Source organism: Octopus sinensis, linkage group LG4, assembly GCF_006345805.1.
Source record: "Octopus sinensis linkage group LG4, ASM634580v1, whole genome shotgun sequence".
In the NCBI taxonomy this organism is placed as follows: Eukaryota; Metazoa; Mollusca; class Cephalopoda; order Octopoda; family Octopodidae; genus Octopus; species Octopus sinensis.
Genome location: NC_043000.1, coordinates 82,903,566 through 82,928,745, shown reverse-complemented (window position 1 = coordinate 82,928,745; position 25,180 = coordinate 82,903,566). Strand labels below are relative to the sequence as shown.

The window sequence follows — 25,180 nt, the reverse complement described above, 5'->3', positions numbered from 1 at the left end:
ACTAAGTAACTTACAATTGAGGAAGAAGTAGTATTGGAAAAAGTGGGTACTACAAACAATAAAATCCTGTAATCAAAAATAGAATTACAATTACGGCACAATTCTTTTTCACGCAAATTTTGCTTGTTTCAATCTACATGGAGTGAAACAGTAGTTAAGGTGTTCAATTCTTGCCATACCCTTTTTGCTGTATTTTAGATGAAACACACTTCCTAGTCTGTTTGCTTAGTAGTAAGAAAGACATCCAAATATAACAAAACATTCTATTTTTATTATGCCCAGCATTTTTCTGAATGATAAAGTCAGTTTATAGGTTTGCATTAGACTATTCACAGTATTTCTGCTGATAAAAATGACAAAAGATAGTAACTGAGAGTGCAGGAATATGCATGCATTTGTGTGTGCATGAGTGTATGTAGGTGCATGCACGTGTATCTGTGTGTGTGCATGTAGGTGCATGCATATGCGTTTGTGTGAGTGAATTTCTATTTCCTCTTCTCTTCAAGTGTGGTCAAACTGTAAACAAGTCTCACTGTTAATACAGACAGTATCCTTTGGTTGTAGTCCACTGCAAAAGCCAGTCTGAGCTGTTCATTGTTAGACAGAGTACGGTTAATAGCTTTCTTGCAAACAGATGGAGTTGGCATTGGGAAGAGCATCCAGTTGTAGAAATAATGGCCCAATAAAATCTTAGCTAACCCATGAAAGCATGGAAAAGTGGACATACATATACACAATGGCTTCCACAATTGCAGTTTATCAAAATTCACTCACAAAACTTTTGATCAACCTGGGGTTACAGTGAAGATTTCCTGACCAAAAATATTTGCAGTAGGATTGAACTCTGAACTAGGGGGCTCAAAGCAAACTTGTTAACCACATACCCATATCTGCACCAGTTTCTTCCACAGATGATTGGGAAAAGTCTCCAAAACACCAAGCTATGAGCTAGTGCTTAGTTCTGATTTTTAGAGTATGAAGTCTAAATCCTATTCCTGGATATTAGAACATATGTCTACTACATGTAATAACCAATGGCCTGGTATTTATTCCAGTTACGTGCAATGATGCTCTGTAAAATAAAGAGTTCTTACCCAGAAACACAGCACTTTGACTACAGCAGATTTGAACACCTTACTTATGAGCAGCTAGTTTACTACTTTACCCACTTGAAAAACTGAATTGCTCCAGATACTCTATTTAAATACAAGGTTTTTGATGGTAATCAGACAACCTAACATCACTGACCGCTCAACTGTTGAGCCAAACGAATCCTCTGCACATTCACTTGACCTGCTTAAAATAATAGTCAAATTACCCCAAATCATAACCAGCTTTGTCTTAAATAAAAAAAAAAGGAACACATTGAATAGTAGTGATGTTTGTGACACATACACACAGTATATAGAAATATAGAAATTTATGATTACAATGAACAAATCAATATTTACCTTGGACATGGTGGATGTATCAGGTTCCTCTAAAGGATCAGCCCAGTCAACAACAAATTCCCCTCCCCAAGCTTTCAAACTCCTCGAAGTAAATCTCCGTTTTGCAGCAGATGCACTCTTGTGGGAATCATATTCAAGGAAGGCGAACCCCCGGTTCTTCCATTTGGGGTTGTCAGCTGAGCCATAAACAATTACATCAACAAGACCTTCTGCAAAGTAAGCAATGGAAAACAACTCCATAGTGTTAGAGGCATACAAGGCAAAAAAAAAAAAAAGAAAAAACAAGGAACTGTCTGCATTAGGGAAATTTTAATCCTTTAGTAATAAAGCAGTCATATCCAGCCCAAATATTCTACCTGTTTTATTTTCAAACTAACCAGATCCAACCTACTATGTTATTGTGAAAATAAACAAACACATCATCAAAATCTCAAAAACAATGTGAATAAATAAGCATTACATTTGAGAGGGTAATCTGAATGCTAAAGCAAAACTTGTGGCCATCTAAAGAAAGTTTTTCTTTTTACTTAAAACTAATAAAATAATTTTTTTAATAGTATATAGTACTGTATCTTTGTAATACTTAGTACTACAGAAAGGGTATAGTACACATATATCCTTGGGCTTTGCTTTAGAAGATACAATACTTCATGAAACTACCATAATGTTGTATTATCATAGTCCCAATAAAGACACTTATGCAGCTTCAGCGATCGCCTATGTGACTTAGGCAGATAGAGGGCATATTGTTAGTATTTCAAGGCAAAACAATCAGAAATTACAATTACCCTTTGCGTGTGTTTCAGTCTCTCTCTCTCTCTCTATATATATATACATACACATGCACACACACTCCAATTCTACCTCATCCACACTATACATACACATGAAATACAATCCTACATTATTAAAATTATATACAAATGAATACATATATATATACATACACACATATACACAAGGGAGGGAGAAAGCAATTCCCAATGTCAACAAAACACTATGAAAGGAATATTTCTAAACAATCATATACAATATTTTTGCTTACCTGTTAATTTGGAGAATTCTTCTTTGATGTCCTCTTTTGACTTACTCTTTGGAATACTGCCAACATACAGGCGAACATTGGCAATGGATATGTTCACCTTCAAGCGTTTACCTTTTCGAATTTCATGGTTGTCAAGCTATCATAACCAAAGAAAAAAAAAATTTAAGTACACAAAGGAAATTCTAGCTTATTAGAAAGATCAAATTAACCATATGATTAATTTGAAAACAGATCAATTACAAAGTTAGGTAATTGAGAGAAAACCATATATACATACATACACACACAATGTATGTGTGTATATTTATCATGTATATGTGTATGTAATATATGCCTGGCCAAAAGTCACACATCAGACATTTGAGATTTTATTTCTATTACATTATTATTATTAATTTTGTTCATCATGTACAAGCACATGTATTCATCATTATTTTATTTATTTTATTCAATTTTAGAAAAATTGAAGCATGTTTTTGACAATTCAGGAGCAATACTGACCTTTATGAGCATGTCTTTTGGACCACCCTATAATATATATACACCACACGTATAATTTCATACATATTGACAGATATAGTAGAAATAAAGATTACACACTGATGCCAGTGTCGTCTGACTGGCACCTGTGCCACGTAAAAAGCACTATTTGAGCATGGTCGATGCCAGTGCTGCTTGACTGGCTCCTATGTCAGTAGCACATAAAGAGCACTCACTTCATTCTCAGAGTGGTTGGCATTAAGAAGGGCATCCAGCTGTAGGAATCTTGCCAAATCAGATTGGAGCCTGGTGCAGCCTCCCAGCTTGCCAGCTGTCAGTCAAGCCATCCAGCCCATGCCAGCATGGAAAGCAGATGTTAAATGACAATGATGATGATGACGACACACATATAAATCATCATCATTTATTTCAATATCCACTTACAGGCTTGCATGAATCAAATAGAAACCACTGAGGCAGATTTTCTATGGCAGATGCCCTTCCTGTGGCCAAGCCCTGATATATTTTCACAGAAGATTGGAAATAAAGGACACTGCTTGTATGATGGTGATGCTTATTTAAAACTATCACGCATAGTCAAGACAAGAAGACACAAGCATACCTACACATCATCGTTGTCAACTTCATCATCATCATCTCAGTTTTCCTTGCTGGCATGTGATGGATGGTTTGACAGGATCTAGTGAGGCATAGGGCTTCATGCCAGCATTGGTATGGTTTCTACAGCTGACACATACATATACAAATATGGCAAACTTCTTTCAGTTTGCATCAACCAAATCCACTTACCCAAGATGCCATGTAGTGGGACTGAACCTGAAATGTGGTTGGGAGGCAAACCACTGAACCATATAGCCATGGCTGCATCTATATCCAACCATCTGTATGTGTGTGTGTGTGTGTGTGTGGTGTGTGTGTGTGTGTGTGTATATATATATATATATATATTATATATATATAATATATATATATATATATATACATACATACACACACACACAAGTAAGCACATAAATACAAAACAAGGTGGACAAAAATCGTACTGGAATAGAGTAATATGCTTTTATTAAAGCTGCAAAATCTTCACCAACTGTTCCTGCTCATTGGACAGTTGTGATGAATACTGTATTTATCATGAATGTGTGATAAACAGGAATGTGAAATTCTGAGTAACAGTGAAGATTTTGCAGTTTTAATAAGCACGTGTACATACACACACATATATATATATGGATGATGAAGATAATATTGATATAAGAGAAGAAAGGTAACATTTATATGTGTGACAGTAAATGAGGGTGAGATGCACTGGCATTATTTCAGTTAATTTAAAAAGCTAATCAGCTAATCAACAAATCTGAAGGATGAAGTAAAATAACTTTGTTATTGTTAGCTGTTGATAAACCATTGAGTTAGAAATATATATTCTAAAGAAATTATATGTAAAGAAATGGAAAAAAAAAACCCCAGAAAACAAATGCATCAGAAGATAAAATATGAAATGTTTGCAGATAAATCCAACAAAAATAAAATTAAAAAAGAAAAAGGTTTGTGATGGTTATGAAGGAACTAACCTGTTTTTTGGCTTCTACAGCCCCTTCTTTCTCACAGAAAGTCACAAAACAATATCCTCGACTGAAGCCAGTCACTGAATCAACCATTAACCGCAAGTCCCAGATTTTGCCACATTTTTCAAATAACGGAATTAACTCATCTTCAAATATATCTTTTGGGATTTTCCCACAAAAGACCTAAAATAGAAAATAGGAATGAACAGTTACTTCACTGAAAATACCTAAAATTGCAATATTCTGGGGGTCATTAGATTCATGGCACTGGGTATTTGGTAGATTTTTTGTTTATATTAAAACAAATCAACAGTTCTTATCACATAAATTTATAACAGAATTACATGCTCATACATGTCTCCCCACTGTTATGAAAGCATTGCATCTCCAAAAATGTTATAATAGAGAATTCAATAGAAAATATGTTACATGGGATAAAATTCCACCAAAAAGCAAGATTTTTCAAGAATGCAATGCTGTAATGTTGGGGTTGTATGTGTGAGTGCTGCTACTTATTTCAGTCACTGGACTGTGTCCATGCTGGGGTACAGCCTTGAAGGATTTAGTCAAACAAATCAACCCAAGCATTTATCTTTTACACCTGTTATTTATCCTATCAGTCTCTTTTACTGAATCGCTAAGTTAAGGGACCAAGAACCAACAGCAAACACATAGATATGTACAAAAGGCTTCTTTCAGTTTCCATCTACCAAATCTACTCACAAAGCTTTGGTGGGCCCAGGACTATAGTAGAAGACACTTACCTGAAGTGTCACACAGTGGGACTGAGCCCAGGACCACATGGTTGGGAAGCAAACATCTCAACCACACACACATATATATACACAGACATACATACACATATTTCTGTTTGTATATTTTATGCCTATTTTACCATACTACAATGGCTTGGATGAAAGCATTATTAAGGCATTATTTTACAACTGGATGCCCTTTCTTTGTCATTAGCTCTTACTTGTTTTACAATGGTTCTTTCTATTTTTTTTATACCACTCATCTTCAAAAGTGAAGAGCTAGGGAACAAATATATACTCAACATTTTTCATCTGAGGAGACAAAATTTAATATGTGTAGGTGCACATACAGACACAATAGGCTTCCCTATCCTTATGTATATATGCATATATGTCAGCATGAATATACACGTACAATATACAGAAATTATTTTAGCCTAAAGGAACAGGTCAGTGCTTATAGGACCCTTCAGTCCTTTCTGAAATTATGAGTTGTTGCTGAGGTTGATGGTCAACTGAAATTTTGGTAGGTTGATACTTCTAGAGAGTGAAATGAAAATAAGTCCCATAAAACTGTATCTTAGTGAGATCTAAACTCAGAACAAATACCTCAAGGAATTTTGTTGATACTTTAATCATTCAGCCAATTCACCATCCGAAACAATGATGTCTAATTTAGGCACAAAGCCAGGAGTTTTGATTGAAAGGAGTTGGTAAGTCAATACCACAGATCATAGTACTTAACTGGTAATTCATTTTTTCAATCCCAGAAGGATGAATGGCATAGTTGACTTCTGAATGTTAAGAGCTGATGCATTTTAACTGATACTCCTATGATTCTACCAATCTACTGCCTTTATAATAAGAATTGATTCTAACACAAATGCAAGCTATGAAATTTGGATGAGGGGAATTGTTGATGATACTGACCCCAGTAAATGACCAGTACTTTACTGTATTGAACCTGAAAGGATGAAAGGCAAAATTGACTTCAGTAGTATCTGAACCCAAAACATAAAGATCCAAAATTATGTTTACTTTATTAACAAGACAATATAATGTGAAACTGTATGCGATGATGATGGTTTCAAAGTTTGGCGCAAGGCCAACAATTCTGAGGGGAGGGGATTAATCAATATCCTCGAATACAGTACTTGACTGGTATTTAATTCACAGATGCTGGTGTAATTTGAACTCAGAATATGAGTTGAACTGGAAGAAATACCGCTAGATTCTGGCAGCCTTAACAATAATCTTTTTTTCTGTAGGTGCAAGGCTTGAAATTTTGAGGAAGGAGGCTAACCAATTACAAAGATCCTAATGCTCAACTGCTACTTATTTTATTGACCCTAATAGGATGAAAGGCAAAGTTGACCATGGCAGAATTAGAACTCATAAAACAAAGCAAAAAGAAATGCCATTAACCATTTCATCCAGTGTGCTGATTCTGCCAGCTTGCTGCCTAAACAGTAGTAGTAGTAGTAGTAGTAATGTTCTCACTTACTTCATGGCCAGAACCTGGTGATATGCCTGTCCAATCAGGTGGTGGACCGCCATATTTCCGCTGTCCTGTCGTAACATCAAGTGTGTAACCTGTACGAGCTAATATTTCCTAAAAAAAATAATAAAATTGGAATGTCACGATAGAAATAAATATATTTTCTTTATTGGCCACAAGGGCCAAACACATAATAAAAAAGAACAATACAAAACAAGGAAGTGGAGCTTAGAGCAAAAACACATGTATACAACACAAATAATAACAATTAACAAAATTTAAACAATAAAATTACCCAAATGAGGAGGCCAACCAAGGAACACCATATATCCTGGTTACTCCTTTCACCAAGGGCACCTCTCTCTTCCTCAATCCCCCGACCTATAAATATATGTTCAGGGTAGGCCCATTCACATGGGTCATCCTCACCACATTCAACCACCTTTCAACAAAAATACTGGGGGGCAGCACTTTCCCCTTCACCCTCAATTTTCTTTTTAAGTGGAACGTGAAAAAGTCTAAGTCTAAAGTCTTCAGTCTTTTCAACTTCATCCACCACACTACATCTGTAACCATAGTCACCAAGATAGAGGAAAACTGTGAGCCCTTCCTAGCCAAAAGAAGGTGGTGGGACAATCCTCACGATGGAGTTAGCTAATAACTGGATCCATCTTACATGTGTCAACAGTTGTGTGTGACAAAGCTCTACAAGTCAACAATGCTCAGACACTAGTCAAAATAACAATGATTTTTTTTATGTACAATTTTATAAGAAGGCAGAATATACTTGACTCCCAATAAATTAGTAATATTTAGTCTATTATCTTCCAAAACATAAAAGGTGAACTTGACCTCAGAACTTTATCTGGTGTGTGGGAGGAAGGACTATAGTCAATTATATTGACTCCAGTACTTGATTGGTACTTCATGTTGACTTCAGTGAAATCTGAACTATGAATGTAAAGGATTGTAACTCACCAAAGTTGCAAAGGTTTGATGCTGAAATGATGTCTAATAATGGTTTCTATTTGAGTTACTACTTCAGGTAAGTGGTAACAATCATCTCCCTTCCAAAGGTACTAAGTAAACATACATATAATATTTTTGTTAACTGTAGTTTTATTGCTTTGTTTGAAAGGAAAGGTTCCACGGTTGTTACTGGTCCTTCAGGATAGTTGATCTTCTTCAACAGTTGTAAATTAAAGACAAGGAAAGACAAAGCTAAGGTAAAATTTCCAGAAGGCCAATATTCTAACAGGGAAAGGTTGAGTGTGTAGTGGTTAATGCAGGGCCTAGGAATGACAATGTGGGTGACATGTGACTTGGATGGAACTAGTAGAAGCAGAGTAAGGAGACAGAACTTCTGTGAGCCTAGGTTGGAATGTGCTGCTAAATGATTTTATGCTGAAGATGCTATAAATCTAACACATGTACCACTATTATTATGAACCTCACTCAGCTGTTTTATCTTATATAACTTTTTTTTTAATGGTAGCTTCCAGTTTAGGGGGAAATTTATTCTATAGCACAAAATATTTTCAGCTGCTGCAACAAACTAAGAAGTGATAAAATTAATGCCAACTCTTAATTACTCACATCAATCTCAATTGCTAACTGGAAAAAATAACAACCTTTCTTATCTGGACTCTTCAGTTGTAAATACAACAGTAATGTACCTACAATGATACTGCAGTAGATGTTCTTTTTGGTTAGCTCCACTGAAGTCTTGAAAGAGCAAACCAAAGATCAACATAACTGGTAATCTTTTTCTACAAACTGTATTGTCCGATGTATTGATTTAAAAAAAATTTATTTAATCTGATTTCCAGCTAAATATGAAGGACAAGTATTTCCAAGAACAGGAGATGTAAACAGGAGCTATGACACTAGCACCATTAGTAAAGGCACCAATGGGTGTTAGTGGAACAGAAATTATCTAAGTAGTGAAGCAAAAGCAGGTCAAAGACTTCACTTTTCATGGACATCTCTAAAGAGCCATTTGCTTTTGAGAGCATGAGTCTAGTCTGATGAAAAACTCTTCCAACAGGGAAAATTAGCATGGAGTTATTTGTGATGTAAGTGTCGGCACAGCAATTACAGAATAGACCAGATAAAAAAATGAAAATATAAATATCGTCTTTCTAATAAGAAATAATCATTGCTACAAAACTTCTCACTGTTGTTGCTCTTCCTATACCAACACGAGCTGGATAAAAATTACTGATGAGTATTTTGTGGTTAGTTGCCCTTCCTGTAGCCAATGCTTGCTTTTCAGATATGGTAATTTTGTTTCACTGGTCTCTACACATGACAAACTTGTCAAGATCCAGCACATATATTTGTTTTTACAAGACATAAACAATCACCAGCTTTTTGTTCAAATAGAACACTGAAAGTATGTAGAAACATTTACACATGCATGCATATATACACAAGAAGCATGTGATCCCTTGTTTGATCCCACTGCATGCAACACCTAGGGCTAATGCCTTCTGGCATACTTCAACTCAATGAGTACCCTAAAAAGTAACATTTAGTACATAGATATGTGTGTTAGTGTCGGTACATTAGAGAAAGATACATGATGTTAAATAAAATTGTCAATAAATCAGTAGATCAAACAAAAATACTTTGCACTTTTTATTTGCCTGAATTTGACCAACACTCCCTTGTCACTCTCCACTCTCACCCTCAAAATGCAGTGAAATGTTGATTGTCTCACTGCAAAGCTACAGCCAATGATACTATTATTTACAAAATGTACATTACAGAATTTAAAAATACACAGGAACACACACATACAAACATACATAAAACTGTAGAATTAATGAGAACTGTCCACTAGATGGTAACTTCCTGGCAAAGTCGACAGTAAACAGTGTAAAGGCTGAATCAAACAGCAGTGATCAACCTAAAACATATATTGGGGCAAGGGAGCTCACATTCAAAAACTGTTATTACAAGCATATGGTTCTTGCGCAAGACAAGTCCTCATGAATTCAAAATTACCTGGTCTAGTGCGCAACATTGCAGGAATGAGAGCTTCAAATTAAAGATGCAGCATGACTTTTGTTTAAGCAAAAAAACTGAGAATATTGGCTCAAGGCACTAATAGTTTGGACAAAAGAAATGAACTGTTAATGCCATGTACGCATGTGGCTTAAGTATTTTTTAAGCAAATAAGATTCCTTGAATTCTGGTTCAGAAAAAAAAAAAACGGTTTTTGAAATATTTCATTAATGAATTTTAGTGATATATGTTTTAATATGTGAGCACATAGGTACATGTCCTCAGATTGACACCCAAACACTCTGAAATGTTTGTATTGGAGCTTCCTGCACAAATGCTAAGCAGTACAGCATGTTGTTTCCAAATTTCTGGCAGAGTGAATTGTGTCATGGTGCTGTTTTTCTCACAGATGATGCTGAACATACCCTACTATATACTGTGTAGTTGACAAAATCAAAAATAGTGTGCATACGCAAAATTAAAAAATGGCGACAATTTACCCATCGCATCCCGTATATATCTTTACTATTTTATCTATTTCAGTCATTAAACTGTGGCCATGCTGGGGCACTGTCTTGAATTTTTAGTTGAATGAATTGACACCAGTACTTATCCTTTTTTTTCTTTTAAGCTTGATATTTATTCTATCTGGTCTCTTTTGCCAAAGTCACAGGGATGTAAACACACCAACACCAGTGGAGGATAAATACCAACACACACACGCACACACATATATAACAGGCTTCTTTCACTTTGTCTACCAAATCCACTCACTATAATAGAAGACACTTGCTCAAGATGCCACACAGTGGGACTGAACTTGGAACCATGTGGGTGGAAGGTAAACTTCTATCAATACAGCCACACCTATATATATTTGCATTTAACCCTTTCGTTAAAAAACTGCCCAAAGCCACCCGAAAAAATTTTGGTTCATGTGACCAAGCTGCCCAAAACCACCCGTAATTACCTATTCATATTTAAATGAGAATATCAGAGCAAATCTCGTTAGTACATTCGTGAAAACACGTGATTATACTTCGTAAACAGTTCATCTACAGTTTTGTATGACAATCGACGTGTAATTTTAATTCTGTGAATTTTGGGAGATTTTTTTCCAAATTTGTTCCTATTGAGTTTTCAAAATTTGTAATTCTGGCAAAAAATGGATACAAATTTCATTATATCAAGCAGCAAGTCAGAATTCGAAGGATTTTCTACTGAAGACCTTCATAAATCTAACTCTATGACTGAAAAAAAAAAGCAAGTGGTATTTGATAATGAATCCGAGAGCTCTGACAGCGATAAAGAAAATGAATTGGCACCTGAATGGAGCGAAAATTTAAAAACTGTTTCTTTCAGTGATTTTTCTGAAGAAACTGGACCAAGCCACAGTCTTTCCCAGGAGAGTAAAGCCTTAGACTATTTCTTTTTACTTTTTCGAATGAGCCTATTTGAAATCATTACGGCGGAAATGAACCGTTACGCTAAATGTAAACAAAGCGAAAGAAAGGATAGTTTGTGGTTTCCCACAACCTTAAATGAAATTAAGCCCTATAAGGGGTGTATTTTGGTCAGAAATATAGTAACGAAAGGGTGAAACATGTACTTATGATAGACAGTTAAGGATTACATGGTCAGACACCCTTCCTAACATTGTTCATTAACCTCTTGCAGATGGGAAACAGTACGGACCGCATTGAAACACTGTGTGCGAGAGTAGTGAGATGTCTTGCTCTGTGTGGTACTGTGTTTTCAAATATAACTCATTGAGAAGAATCTGTAAATACACTAAAATTCCTTGTGGAAAATTATGTACTTACTGAATGACCTTAATATGGGTAGACAGCACTGACTGACAGTATTAAATCCGTCTGCAAGGGGTCAATGAGTGACACCAGATAAATAACTAAGTGCAGTTGACATGTAGCAAGATGGCTTGTATAGGTGCACAACCAGTAGGGTAGAAAGTCAATTCAGTTATAAACAATTTTGGTCTGCAGCTGGCAGCTGTAGCTACTACAGCCAGTTCTCATAAATCAACACAATTAACAAAACTAATAAATTGTTAACTGTTGTAGTTTAGCCCAATGTTAATCTAAATCAGTGAAGGCGCATGGCTCAGTGGTCAGAGCGTCGATCTTGTAATCGTGAGTTCGAATCCCTGACCGGGCTGCGTGTTATGTTCTTGAGCAAGACACTTTATTTCACGTTGCTCCAGTTCACTCAGCTGTAGAAATGAATTGCGATGTCACAGGTACCAAGCTGTATCGGCTTTTGCCTTTCCCTTGGATAACAATGGTGGTGTGGAGAGGGGAAGCCGGTATGCATGGGCGACTGCTGGTTTCCATAAACAACCAGGCCCAGACTTGTGTCTGGGAGGGTAACTTTCTAGGTGCAATCCCATGGTCAGTCATGATCGAAGGGGGTCTCAGCAATCTAAATCAAGCAGACTTAAGATCAAAGTCTTTAAACCATAGCTAATCCAGCATTTTTCAAAATTGACTTTAGAAATCATCATCAAAGTTGATTTCAAAAATCAACTCTGATGATGTGAAGATATAATAATTACATCAGGCCAGGTTTATGTAATTTGGCCTTACAAATATTCACTGAATCATACGTAAGGATGCTAGAAGAAAATAATTTGAGAACTCTCCAGTTTTATTTTTTCTAAGTATACTCAGTGATCTTTATGATTAAGGAGACCAGTGGCACAAATTCTCATCGTCAGAAGAACACAAGGAGTTCTAGATATTGGTTAATACTAGTTATATTTTATGCACCTTAACTTGTACCATATGAAAACAATACATATATAGATATGACTAAGTACAGGTATGAGAGTGTGATTAAAAAGTTAGCTTCCCAACTACGTGGTTTCAGGTTCAGTCCCACTGCATGGAACCTTGGACAACTGTTTTCTACTAGAAACCTGGGCTGACCAAAGCCTTTTAAGTGGATTTGATAAATGGAAACTTAAAGAAGCCCATCATGTGTGCATGAGTTTATATCTCTGTCTTGATACTGCATGATAATCATAAATGAATGCCACTATCATGCATTTCCAAAACATAACTGACCACATGGAAATATTAATATGCTTGGAAACAAATAAAAGCTGACGATGGGAAAGTATTAATAACATCAGCCATAACACTTGTATGAAAATGTGAAAGACTAACCAGTTAATGTGCTGTATAGCAGATTTAATAACTCTGGACATGAAAATAGTGATAATTTGTATACATATATACACACACACACATGTATATATGAAGAAGATTGTTGTAGAATGTTAAATATGTGGAATTTATTTGTAAAAGAATGAGAGAAAGAAAAGAGAACAGTGGTCAAGTGAATAAGGTATTGAGATGCCTGTTGATTGTAAGTTTAAATCTTTTGCAGGCAATTTGTTCTGTTTCCAAGCAGGGATACTTTACTTTGTTTTACCTTAGGTCTCCTTATCAATCAAAGGAAAGAGGTGCTAGATCAATATAATTCAGTCACAAAATAGGCTCAATGTAGGTGTATGTGTGTGTGTGTGTGCATGTGAGTGTTTGATACAACCTATTCCTACATATGACATTTCTCATCAAGTGATCATCTTCCTCATCCAATATAAATAAGCTTTTAATATACACAAACACACAAAAGCATACATGTCTAGTAAAATCACTGTTTAGTTAGTACAGTGAAAAATCATTCATTTCATTACAACCATCAATACCACCACCACTACACAGTTCATCTACTAATATCACTACCTCTTCCTTGTACATAACTTAGCAACTTTATCCTCCCAAGCTCTTGTAAGTTCTTCCACTAACACCATCATCTACACATTGTGTACAACCTAACAACTTTCACCAAGTCAACACTCTCTCTTCACAAACACCATTACTTGTTCCTGGTGTGACATTAGCAAGTTTCACTGGTTAGAGGTATTCAGACTAGACCTCTTCCCACCCATATCTTAAACATCAACATCACTCAGAGAGAAGAGCCTGCAAAGGTCATGGCAGTATTCCACCTCTTCAGATTAACTTATATAGAAAATTAAAAACCTACTTAAGTGCTTGCATTAAAATAGCACAATGTAGGATCTCCATTAGTCATATATATGTATGATCTGATGGGATAACCAGGACATTGCGGCCTCAAGCCCTGGAAGTCCTAGGGCCAGTTACCTGTGACTCAGATCACAATAATATCCCTGTCTGGGTGCCAACCCATCACAGGGTTACTCATTTACAAGTGAGTAGACTGGAGCAAAATGAAGAAGTGCTTTGTTCAAGAACAGAATGCATCATCTGATCTGAGAATTAAAACCATGCTCCGGCCATCTTGACTGCAACACCTAATCACTAAATGACATACCTTTACATATACACATGCCTGGACATGATTTTCTGAGGAAGACTAGTTGCTCAGTCTTGCAAGTCCTGTCTTTTGATGCCACTCATATTTATCCAAGAGAAATGGCATTAACTTGGGCCAATAATCTTGGCACCAGTGTCAGGACATAAAGAGCTGGAATGTGTACTGCAAAGAATCTCACTCGACTCTCTAGGATTTTTACCCTTTCACCACACTGGATCGGTACTTTTGCCTAAAGGATGAAAATCAAAGCTGACCCCAGTGGGGTTTAAACTCAGAGTGCAGAGAATTAATAAATACTACAAAGCATTCTATCTATACTGCCATGGCCATACCAGTTCACCACCTTAAAATAACATACACTGATTTACAAAGTAAATGACTATAGCGATGTTAGTAAATATCATTACTTAAATCTGGTTTCTGTAAATAGCAAAGTGACAAGTACAAGAGATAAAATTATAGCTGGATATAACTAAACCAGACTTACCAACCTACACACGCATGCTCAACTGGATCAATAATGGAAAATACCACAGATACTAAGATTCAAGCAAACTCTCACACAACCATGAAATATTAGATCTGTTAGGGCAGCAAAGTTCATATTTCGCAAAGAAATTACCAAGAAGTTAGCAGATATGGTTTTAGCTGGTTTGTCAAGTTACTACAACGTTGACACATTAACTGCTGTTGTAATTGTTACTGTTATTGTTTAGCCCGAGGTCAGACCCTTTCAGATTTATGATTGAAAACATTCTAGCTAAAACCATTCTTTTCTCTTTTACTTGTTTCAGTCATTAGACTGTGGCCATGTTGGGGCACCGCCATGAAGAACTTTTATTAAAAAATGAATTGACCCTACTACTTTTTTTTTTAAAGCTTGGTACTTATTCTATTGGTTTCTTTTGCCAAACTGCTAAGTTAAGGGGACTTAAACACACCAACACCAGTTGTCAAGTGGTTATTGGGGGGCAAACACAAACACACATCCACATACATAAAAATATATATATACACATACCTACATACAACAGGTTTCTTCCAGTTTCCGTCTACCAAATTCACTCCCAAAGCTTTGTTTGGCCCAAGGAAGAAAACACTTGCCACATAGTGGGACTGAGCCTGGAACCATGTCGTTAGGAAACATGCTTCTTACCACACAGCCATTCTATATTTTATTCAGGAATAGTATATCTCAGATAACATAATCCAATAAGATGGCAGGGTATGGTATGAGAGAGATCTGGTTGTTATGTGTAGAAGACTGACCAACCATGTTTAGACTTCATCAGTGGTGACATATAACTGTTATTTAGATCTAGGTAATCCTTGATTAACTAGACCCATAGTTAAAGACATTCCTTTCGGTTATGACCACTCCATATTCTTCCAAGATACAGGTGTACTGAGGATCACATTAACCAATTTAAACTTTTTTGAAAGACAGTACCATATAATCAGATGGCGGTTGGCTGCTACACGTAGGTGATCAAGCAACCATATAGACGCTTACCCAATCAATTAAATATAATGATTTCAAATTTTGGCACATGACCAACAATTTCGGTAAGTCAATTGCATCGACTCCAGTACTCAACTGATACTTATTTTATCGATCCTGGAAGGATGAAAGGTAAAGTTGACCTTGGGGGAATTTGGAGAGGGACAAAATGCCGCTAAGCATTTTGCCTGGCATGCTCGTGGTTCTGTCAGCTTGCCACCAATTCAATATAACTGTTTGTTAGATAGGCCATTACATATATGTATAGTGACATTATATCTATATTCCCAAATACAGCAGCAGGCAGCTATGTAAAATAAAATAGTCCTAAACATAATCCCAACTTAGTTTACTAACAACTCCAATGTCTGACACAGAAACACATTAACGTAGGTCAATATTTGCATAGTTACGAAAACATTCTAGCTATGACCATTCCAGCATATTTTTAGGCATTGTATCCTGGACATTATCCAAAGTGGCCTTCAATTTTTAAGGTAGGCTGTGACATTAAGGAGATTTGGCTACTGTTTCTAACAGGCTCAGCAGCAATGTAGATTTTCTCACTTGGAAAGATAGTAGGGTTTAAGGAAATTTCCTTACTATTCCTAGAGTTTGAGTTATCTCATAGAGTTTTCTATGTTGTCTGAATATGATGATAAAGTGTGATATGAGGGATATTTAATTGCTACTTCTAGCAAGTCAAGTGATCTCATGAACTTAATATATTTAAAAAGTTTAGAGATGGATTAACAGCAAAGTAGAGTAGACACAATGCTCTAGGAGCAGAGAAAATAATTTGTATTTTTGCTATCACACTTGAATTCTAACAGAAAGCTGCACTAGTATATCTGAAATGAACAACAATGATAGAATCACACATTATTGGTAAGGGATGAAGGGTAGAAGAAAGGAGCAATTAAGATTATGTAAGAAAGTTAGTACCTGCATAAATAAGATTATAAAGAGTAGGAAATAACAATGGTGGGGAGGATCATACTGACATGCTCGACTCGACATTAATAAACAAACAATAAATCATTAATGTTTAGATAACAACTTTAAAGGAGAAATTAAGGTGCTGATGTCCTTTGTTCAAAATATACCACAGGATTTTTGGGTAACCTTTCTAATACCAACTTACCTCTGGGTCTGTTTATATAAACCCACCTTCGTCAAAAAACTTTTATCTTGCAAATACCAGCTTAATATAATAATAAATGACAAAGTTAGTTACTTTACAAAAGACTTCCATCTTTATCACTTAAAACATAAATTTAAACCTTTCGTTACTGTATTTATTTTGAGATGCTTTGTTTCTTTCAATTACTTTGTGAGATGCTTTGTGTTTCTTTCAATATAACAAAGAATTTAGTAAAATAACTTAGTTATCATTCAGCTAGTGTTAAGAACATATATTGTGAATAAGGTTTGGTGGAAGATTTTAATTAAAAATTTATGAAAACAAGATATTTGTACTCAGAGCCAGAGCCGGTTTCAGCCAGGTTGGTATCAAAAGGGTTAAACGAGTCAAAGGCATGAGGTGTCATGAATTGCAAAGAATGCATTTGGCAGATTTGAGACATTGTTGGAGAAAAGTGTAAATGGAATGACAATGGCATAATTACCAAAAAGAAAAAGGCATGGGAGTGTTATTATGAGTCTGTTGAGCATGTGGGAAAGAGCAGAACTACCCCAAGTAAAACCAACAGGGGAATTATTCATTAAAGCTAACAGCAGTATGGTAACAAACACATTTAAAGATCTGAAGGCAAAAAAGACATCTGCTCTATCAAGGATAGCATTGAAATGCTAAAGATATCAAGTAAGTAAATCATATATTGGTCACTCACATAGTCAATCAGGCTCCAATGACTGACATAGCAGCATCCCTGTCAACTACTACAAGGGAAAAGGAGAGACACACGAGAAAGGTAACTTCAGAAGCATCAAATTGTCGGACCTGGTTATGAAAGTTACAGAAAGAATACCTGCACAATTTATAAGAAACAAGAGTGGATCAAATGAGATACAACTTGGCTTTGTAACAGGAAGAGGGTCAACTGATGCCAAGAACTTTGTGAAACTCTCGTAGGAGATGTACTTAGGACTCAGCTCTTATTTTTATAATTTATTGGTGGTTCGTAAGGAAATTAGGCTAGATGATTGAATGGCTTATGAGGTCTGTACAAACCAGGTACCAAGGTATGGTCAGCAATGAGTCCAGCAACAAAATTTAGCTGTTCATGAAGGCACAGTTCTCAGTTGTCATTATCCTTATTACAACATTCTTGAATATAAAAGGAAAGCTTAAGATAGGCTGTCTTTTGAGCTCTTGTATACTGCTGACCTTCTTCTTACATTTGAAGCAGTAACAGATTTATAGAAAAAAATTCCAGACACAGAAGGAAAAACTACCATCTAGAAGTTCCAAATTAAACATAGCAAAGAATATAGGACTCTGTTCTAACAAGAAGATGGCTATTCTAAATAGAGTACCTAAAGATACAAACACAGGCAGACAGAGAATTAGACTGTATATGGTATATATTAGATAAAAATACACACAAAATAATTTCCTTCAAATATTCTGGAGGTTCACTAATAACTTTAATTACATAGATGATTTAATCAGTAGTGCAGGTAGATACTTCTAAAGTATAGTAACCTGTGCACAAAAGTTCAGTGAGATATTACCTCTGCTGTTGACAAAATGTTTCTCACTCAGAGTAAACAGCATACAGTATGATGTTAGTGGATGAGTTGCAATGCTACATTGTAGTGAGACATCTACCACTTTCACTCACTATTGCTTATCTATCACTTTCATTCTGTTCTTATAGTCAATACTCTTACCATCAGCCAACATAAAGCTATTTTTGGTTGTTCTGTCACCTTGCGTTTGTGGTGTTTTTTTTTAATATTTTAGGACCATATAGCTATCAATGCTTACTTCACATTACTCTCTCACACCTATCAGTTTCACACTCATATTCTCTCACTCTCTTCTCTAGTCACCATCTCAGTCACATGTCTTTAGAGAATGGAAGCAATATAAATTCAAGAACTTTAGTCTTACAGGAGACAAGGCAATTGCTCTAGGTTTGGTGCTATGATAAAATGCACCCAGTATACTTTGTGAAGTAGTTGACAAATGAACAAAGACAATGTAGGGTGTAGAGAACATGACAACCTCAATAGTACTGGTGCCATAATAAAAGGACACTGTAAGAAAAAAAACTTGGTGTTAGGAAGGGAGTCCAATCACAATCATCATGCTAAACTGAAAGCAAGATGTGCTATGATCTGTTCAGAAGGTCAGTAGCTTCAAATAAGAACTAATCTGGTTGGTATGGAAAGATGTAAAATTATGGTATTGCATTTCACCAGAAATGCTAAGTGTGTTTGTTTTCAAGGTATTTAGCAAGAAAATGTTACTAAGAACAACTTTTTTATTTTGACTTTTGCTTAAATTTTTGTCAAAAGGGTTACTTTTCCTTTTTTAAAAAATCAAATTTAACTTTTGAATACAATTGGAACAACTTTAGACTTATAAATACTACCTCAGTTTTTCATTGTATATAATATATTTCAAAATAATTATCGGTTCTCTTTGAGTACATAAAAGACAAATTTTTCTGGAGCAAAATGAGTAAGACAAGATAAGGTAAATTTGCTGCTTCAATTCTCCAGAAAACAGACTCATATACATCAATATCCATCCCTAGACATCAGAAAGATAAGAAATGCAAAAAAAAATTTAATATCTAGGTCAAGTGAAAGAGGATCAGAGAAAAATGGCACATGATATAAAATTAATGAAACTCGACTAAATAGATAATAAAAAACAAACACAAAATATTCTCTATAGCTTCTTCATGATCTGCTGGAATGTCCTCTTCATGATATATTTACATGCCATGTAGTTGAAGAGAAGAAATTATTGAAATTTGTCATTACTCATTTTACTACAACAGACTTTTTTTGAAACTTGAAAGTTATCAAATTAGATAAGTAAGGGAAAAAATTGACTTGGAATCCAGATAAAAGAATATTGATTGTTAACATGAAAAATTATCCAGATATTTTATTAGCAACCTCAATTATGATCAGGTTAAAGTTGAGGAAAAATTTCTTGAAAAAAGAGGACTGGCCACCTGACCGTTTTGGACTCCCTCAGCTTCAATAACAGGTATGCTGACCAAGTTTTATTCCCAAATGTAATGTACCAGTACAAAACTATGATGCAATACTTGCAATGTAGTGATTTAAAACAAATAGGATGGAAATAAAAAATCACAAGTTACTCATTTTGCCCCACCCCCAATCTACAATATATATGTGTGAATATATATACACGATAATGATGATGATATATATATATATCACAACACTTCTCTTCCTCACATCTCCTTCATGCACTATGCTTATTTCTCACTCCCCAATCCTGTCCTCACAGCCCTGTTAAATGTATTATTGCTATCTGGTAGCTCCTCCCTCTCACATACCCAGGTTTTCACCACACACTACATTCCCCTCCCCTACTCTCTACTCACACTTTGGCAATGACCTGCCACTTATATTATGATTTCTGTACTTCAAGGATATGCCCTGGCACTTGCCAATATCTATCTCTCCTTTCTTTTACTCGACTATCCCATTTATTTTCTGATCCCCATTCCTTGTGAGTATGCACAGCATTTTGCCATCATCTCTCTTCTGCTTTCTCTTGCACTCCTGTCGCCCACTCTCTCTCCTTCTGCTCTTCCCGCAGATTGGGTAACCATGTATCTCCTTTACAGCAATGAATCTGGGAGTGTAGTGGATTCTTTTTGCATGCCACTGGCATGAGGGCCAGTCAGGCGGTACTGACATTGACCACGCTTGGATGGTGCTTTTTACATGCCATCAGCACAGGAGTCAGTCAAGTGGCACTGGCAATGATCATGCACAAGTGGTGCTTTCTACGTGCCTAATTCAATATGGCCTGTTTGGTGTACAGTAGCAAATGTAACCATAGACAGTGACTGAGAAATACAAGGTGTAAGCTGAGATGGCTATTAGGTTTGTATAAATATGAGCCAGATGAAAACAGTACTACACCACGTGTCAACAGTAGAAGGTGACCATGACAGGAGAACAAGGAAGATAAAAATTTTGAGGTTGCTAGACCTTATAGATGAGATATAACACACGATAACAAATGATGATATGCTGTACAGTGGCCCAATTCTTAACCTATACCAGCACAAATGTGACAGAAGTGAACACTACTTAAGGAATATCTGTGTTCCCTTAATCTGTTAGAATTGTCAGCCAAATCTCCCTAAGATCACCCTTTCCCAAAACGTTTAAAAGAAGGAAAGAAATAATTGGATCATGTACTCCTAAATACAATGTTTTGGGATGGTCAACAGGTGGTCACAGCTGGAATGGGATTCATAAAAGTCCTGCTGGAATAGAGCTGACCTAGTCTAAACAGACATCAAAGCAGGAGTGAAAATGACCGAAATACCTAGAACAAGAAATCAGGCAAATGCCAAAACTTATAAATACTGTGAAATACATGGAAAAGAAAACAAAAAAAAAAAGGGGGGGAGAGATTTGATGATAAAGAATTACAGCATACTTTTAATTTAGTTTCATCAGGGCCTTTTGCAGCAGAGTTGGGCATTCCTTGTATTTTTGTTCTCTGTCGAAACATTTTCATCTGTCCACATAAAAATGCACTTTTGTTAGCAACATGTTCCAAACTGCTATCACAAAACTGTTTCAACACAGATACAGCGTCTTCAGCAGGAAATTCTTTAAGAGCGTCCATTGCTCTGTCATCTAAATCAGACTGGGAAAGTTTCCCTAAAATAAAAAAAATAAAACAAAATGAACAAAGATATAAATTAGGTAGAATTAATTAATAGCTGTTCACTCAAACACTAGAGAATAATAAATACAAACCAATGAGCAGAATCTTAACAACACTTTCTTTTAGAGAATTTACAAACAGTAGCTTTGACATCTGTTATATAATAACACAAATGGACATAGACACTAAGACACAAATGAAACAATAGTGGAGTAAATAAATAGATTAAAAGGATACTTTCAGACAGTGAGAGGGAAGAGGGACCACCCAGACTGAAAATCACATGATAGAAGACCACACACAGGGGATAAAATACTGCAAGACTACAAGCAGACATGCTGAGCATTTGAGAGTGTACATTGACAGGAGAGTGTGCTGAAGACCACACACACAGACTACTAAATGAAGAACATACATAAGAGAGTGTGCTTCAGAAACACAAACACCCACAGAGGAATGGCTAAAGAAAGAATACATATTCTACAGGGACCATATAAACACAGAAACAGTAAGAGAAAAAAAAAACCATGCACTTGAAAGAAAAAAAGTAAGCAGACACACACACACAATCCCAAAATTTATAATATATGATAAAAACAAACTAGAAAATGTAAGTGTGTCTACAGATATGAAGGAAATACTTGGATAAGTACAGAGATCAATGTTCATATACTACATGTGTGATGAAGTCAACAACTACAACAACAAAGCATTGTTCATACCATTTAAGAGTTGTGTGGTATATGTTAACGAGTGCAGCAGCTGGCCAAGTTTGAGAAATTGGTTTATACCCTTGTCACTATTAACTGCAATGACGGTTGTGCAATCAATACACAGAACCTTTTACTCCTCAATATATTCTAATGATCTATTTCTTACAAGGACTGAAGGTATACAATACATATTACCAATGTGTATCACTATGCTTCTTTCTTAGCATTCCAGCCTGTTCAAATTTGAGTTTAATGGGTATAGATATACTGTTGTTGCCTTTTTTTTAAAAATTAAAGTTACAATTACACATACTCAATTAGACACATAACCTTACATTTTTGAGATTAAAGCATTGTTTAAATATAAATTTTAATGAAGTGTAACATGAAACATTACATTAAATGAAATAACTATATTATGAAAAACTGAAAAGTTTATTCTTTTATTAAAGAAACACTATAGAATAGAAGTTACATAATTAAAAAATGCTAAGATTGCTGACATCATGTTCCTAAATTCAGAATTGCTTCCACCAGATCCTTCATCAAAGCTCTTAAATCTGATTTGACTATTTGCCAGTGCAGAAAAGAGTGTCTCAATACTACAGTGGATGAGATTGTTGATACAGTTATAGCTACATCACTAATGGCCTCTAGATAAATAGGGATAATTTCTATAGTCAGTTTCTAGGTGCTTTCATACTTTCCCATTCTTTTAATCCATTTAAAAAAATCTTACCAATTTTTTTTTTATTTGGATTTGTTTTATAAATAAGCAGTGATGTTTTAACTTTCAATGTTCAAACTTTAATTCAGTGTTTCACTCCATTTGTTTTCTTACACTCTCAATGCTCCCACACCATTTTCTCATGTACATACACACAGCATCAGGCCAGATGAATTTAGTTCTAGGCACTATTTATATGCAGGTAACTACTTTATATAGTACCATCCTACTACAAGAGAACTTTTGACACACCATTGCTTGACTATAGTTAATGACCCAATCTTTAGCACATGGCTTTGACCAAACTTGGGTATGTTCTATGCTTCCTACATACCCTACTAGCTGACAGTTGAAATTTATTTTTATACTTTGATTTGTAGTTGTACAAAATTTTCCACCATCCATTTTGAGAAACAGTTGTCTACTTCATTTGATGATGATGATTCTGAGCTAACAGTACATCTACCTTCTTTGCTCTATGGTTCAATAGTTTCATGTAGTAGCTGTTGCCAATTTAAGCGAGATACTACTTTAAAGAGGGTATGTTTTCTTCAGCAATTTGGTTATTGTTCAAACACATCCAGTTCAATGGATAAGTATAAACAATAGCCAACAGAAGTTAATTATCCAGCAAGAGAACCTCTCCTACCATCAGCATTATATCATAATTTATGTATGGTCAAAATCAGTATGTGTCTATTAACTCTGATTCCAGTAACACAATAATTCCTTCTCAACCCTAGCAGTGACCCTGTGGGTAAGGAACTCAGTTGTTAATTCATTGTCCACATAGGCAAGTAATGGGAACACAATAAGAATGACAAAGGCTGACTTCAATCCTTCCTGTAAGAGATTGGAACTCATACTTGTTCTCCTAAACCCAATCAATTAAGGACCTTAGTATCACTACTTTAAGTTACATTTTTTCACAAACTACACTGATTCACAGAAGAAGTGTATTATAGGTAACAGATCTGTCTACCTGTAGACAGACTAATTGGTAAACTTAGGTACATACTCTCCAGATAATTAAACTGGGGTTACGGAGACCACAGACATCCATGAGCCCCATAAAACAAGAAAGGTCACAATAAACAAGTTGTCAGAGTTGATGAAAATCTGTAACAGCTGATAATTAATTTTCATTTGCTTTTAGATTTAACCCAGTAGAAATAGTGAAGGGAGCCAGACTAATCTTTGAGCAAAGGAGATTTATCCGAAAGTTCTACTGGAAATTTGTAAATGCAGTCAAGTGCAAAGACAGTTTAAGAGAGAATTTCAACCAGATCCAACTACATGACTTATCATCAAACTAAAGATAAGTTTGAAGTAGATGGAACTGTGCGGAATATCCAAATGAAACATTCCAGGAGACCACAGACATAAATGAACCCCATAAAACAAGAAAGGGCACAAGAAACATGTTGTCAGAGTTGATGAAAATCTGTTGACAAGCAGGCTGTGAGATATAAACTTCCAAAATCAAGTGTACAATATGGTAGAGTTCATTATCATATGGTTTAATTACACTATCCATTTTCGATGGTGCAGTAACTGGTCCTATTTTTGGACATGCTGTGAAAATCTATTATGCCACACATTACTGAGGACAGAAAATGTGGAGTTTTATTTCCAGCAAGATGAGGTATCCCCACATTACCATAGTATATTTTAAGGGCCTACCTTGGTGAGATTTTTCCAAACAAGTGGACTGGAAGAAGTTCAGGAAAATGCCTTTCATGTTCACCAGACCTCACACCAGGAGACTTTTTTTTAAAGGAGATACTTAAACTATAACGTTTACAGTACAAAACTGGCAACAGTTAATGAATTGAGGGTAGCCATTGAATGAGAATGCAAATACCAAATGAAACGTGAAAACACATACAAAGAAATTAAATTCTGTATGTAGATTCTCTATAAAATTTTGAAAATGAAATTTATTTTAGTAAGCATTCACTTTATAAATTATTCAGTGTGAGCATACATTTTTTGAGGACAACCTATATATATTAAATACACACACACATACACCAACCTGTGAGTATTCATTTTATTTAAAATGTAAGTCCAACAATTAGACAAAACAGATCTATGTAACATCATCATCGATTAACGTCCTCCTTCCATGCTGGCATAGGTTGGATGGCTTGACAAGAGCTGGCC

General features: G+C 35.5%; 1 protein-coding gene across 3 annotated transcripts in view; it reads right to left on the bottom strand.

The window, feature by feature from the left end:
• LOC115210814 (heterogeneous nuclear ribonucleoprotein R) overlaps positions 1–25,180 on the bottom strand; it is a 51,106-nt gene that overhangs the window by 6,649 nt on the left and 19,277 nt on the right. For all 3 annotated transcript variants that reach the window (XM_029779560.2, XM_029779561.2, XM_036502204.1), the window contains exons 3-7: positions 21,341–21,567; positions 6,825–6,932; positions 4,572–4,748; positions 2,497–2,632; positions 1,452–1,660 (exon numbers count right to left, since the gene is read on the bottom strand). In XM_029779560.2, coding sequence (XP_029635420.1) covers positions 1,452–1,660; positions 2,497–2,632; positions 4,572–4,748; positions 6,825–6,932; positions 21,341–21,567 — 857 coding nt within the window. The remainder of the gene's footprint in view (positions 1–1,451; positions 1,661–2,496; positions 2,633–4,571; positions 4,749–6,824; positions 6,933–21,340; positions 21,568–25,180) is intronic.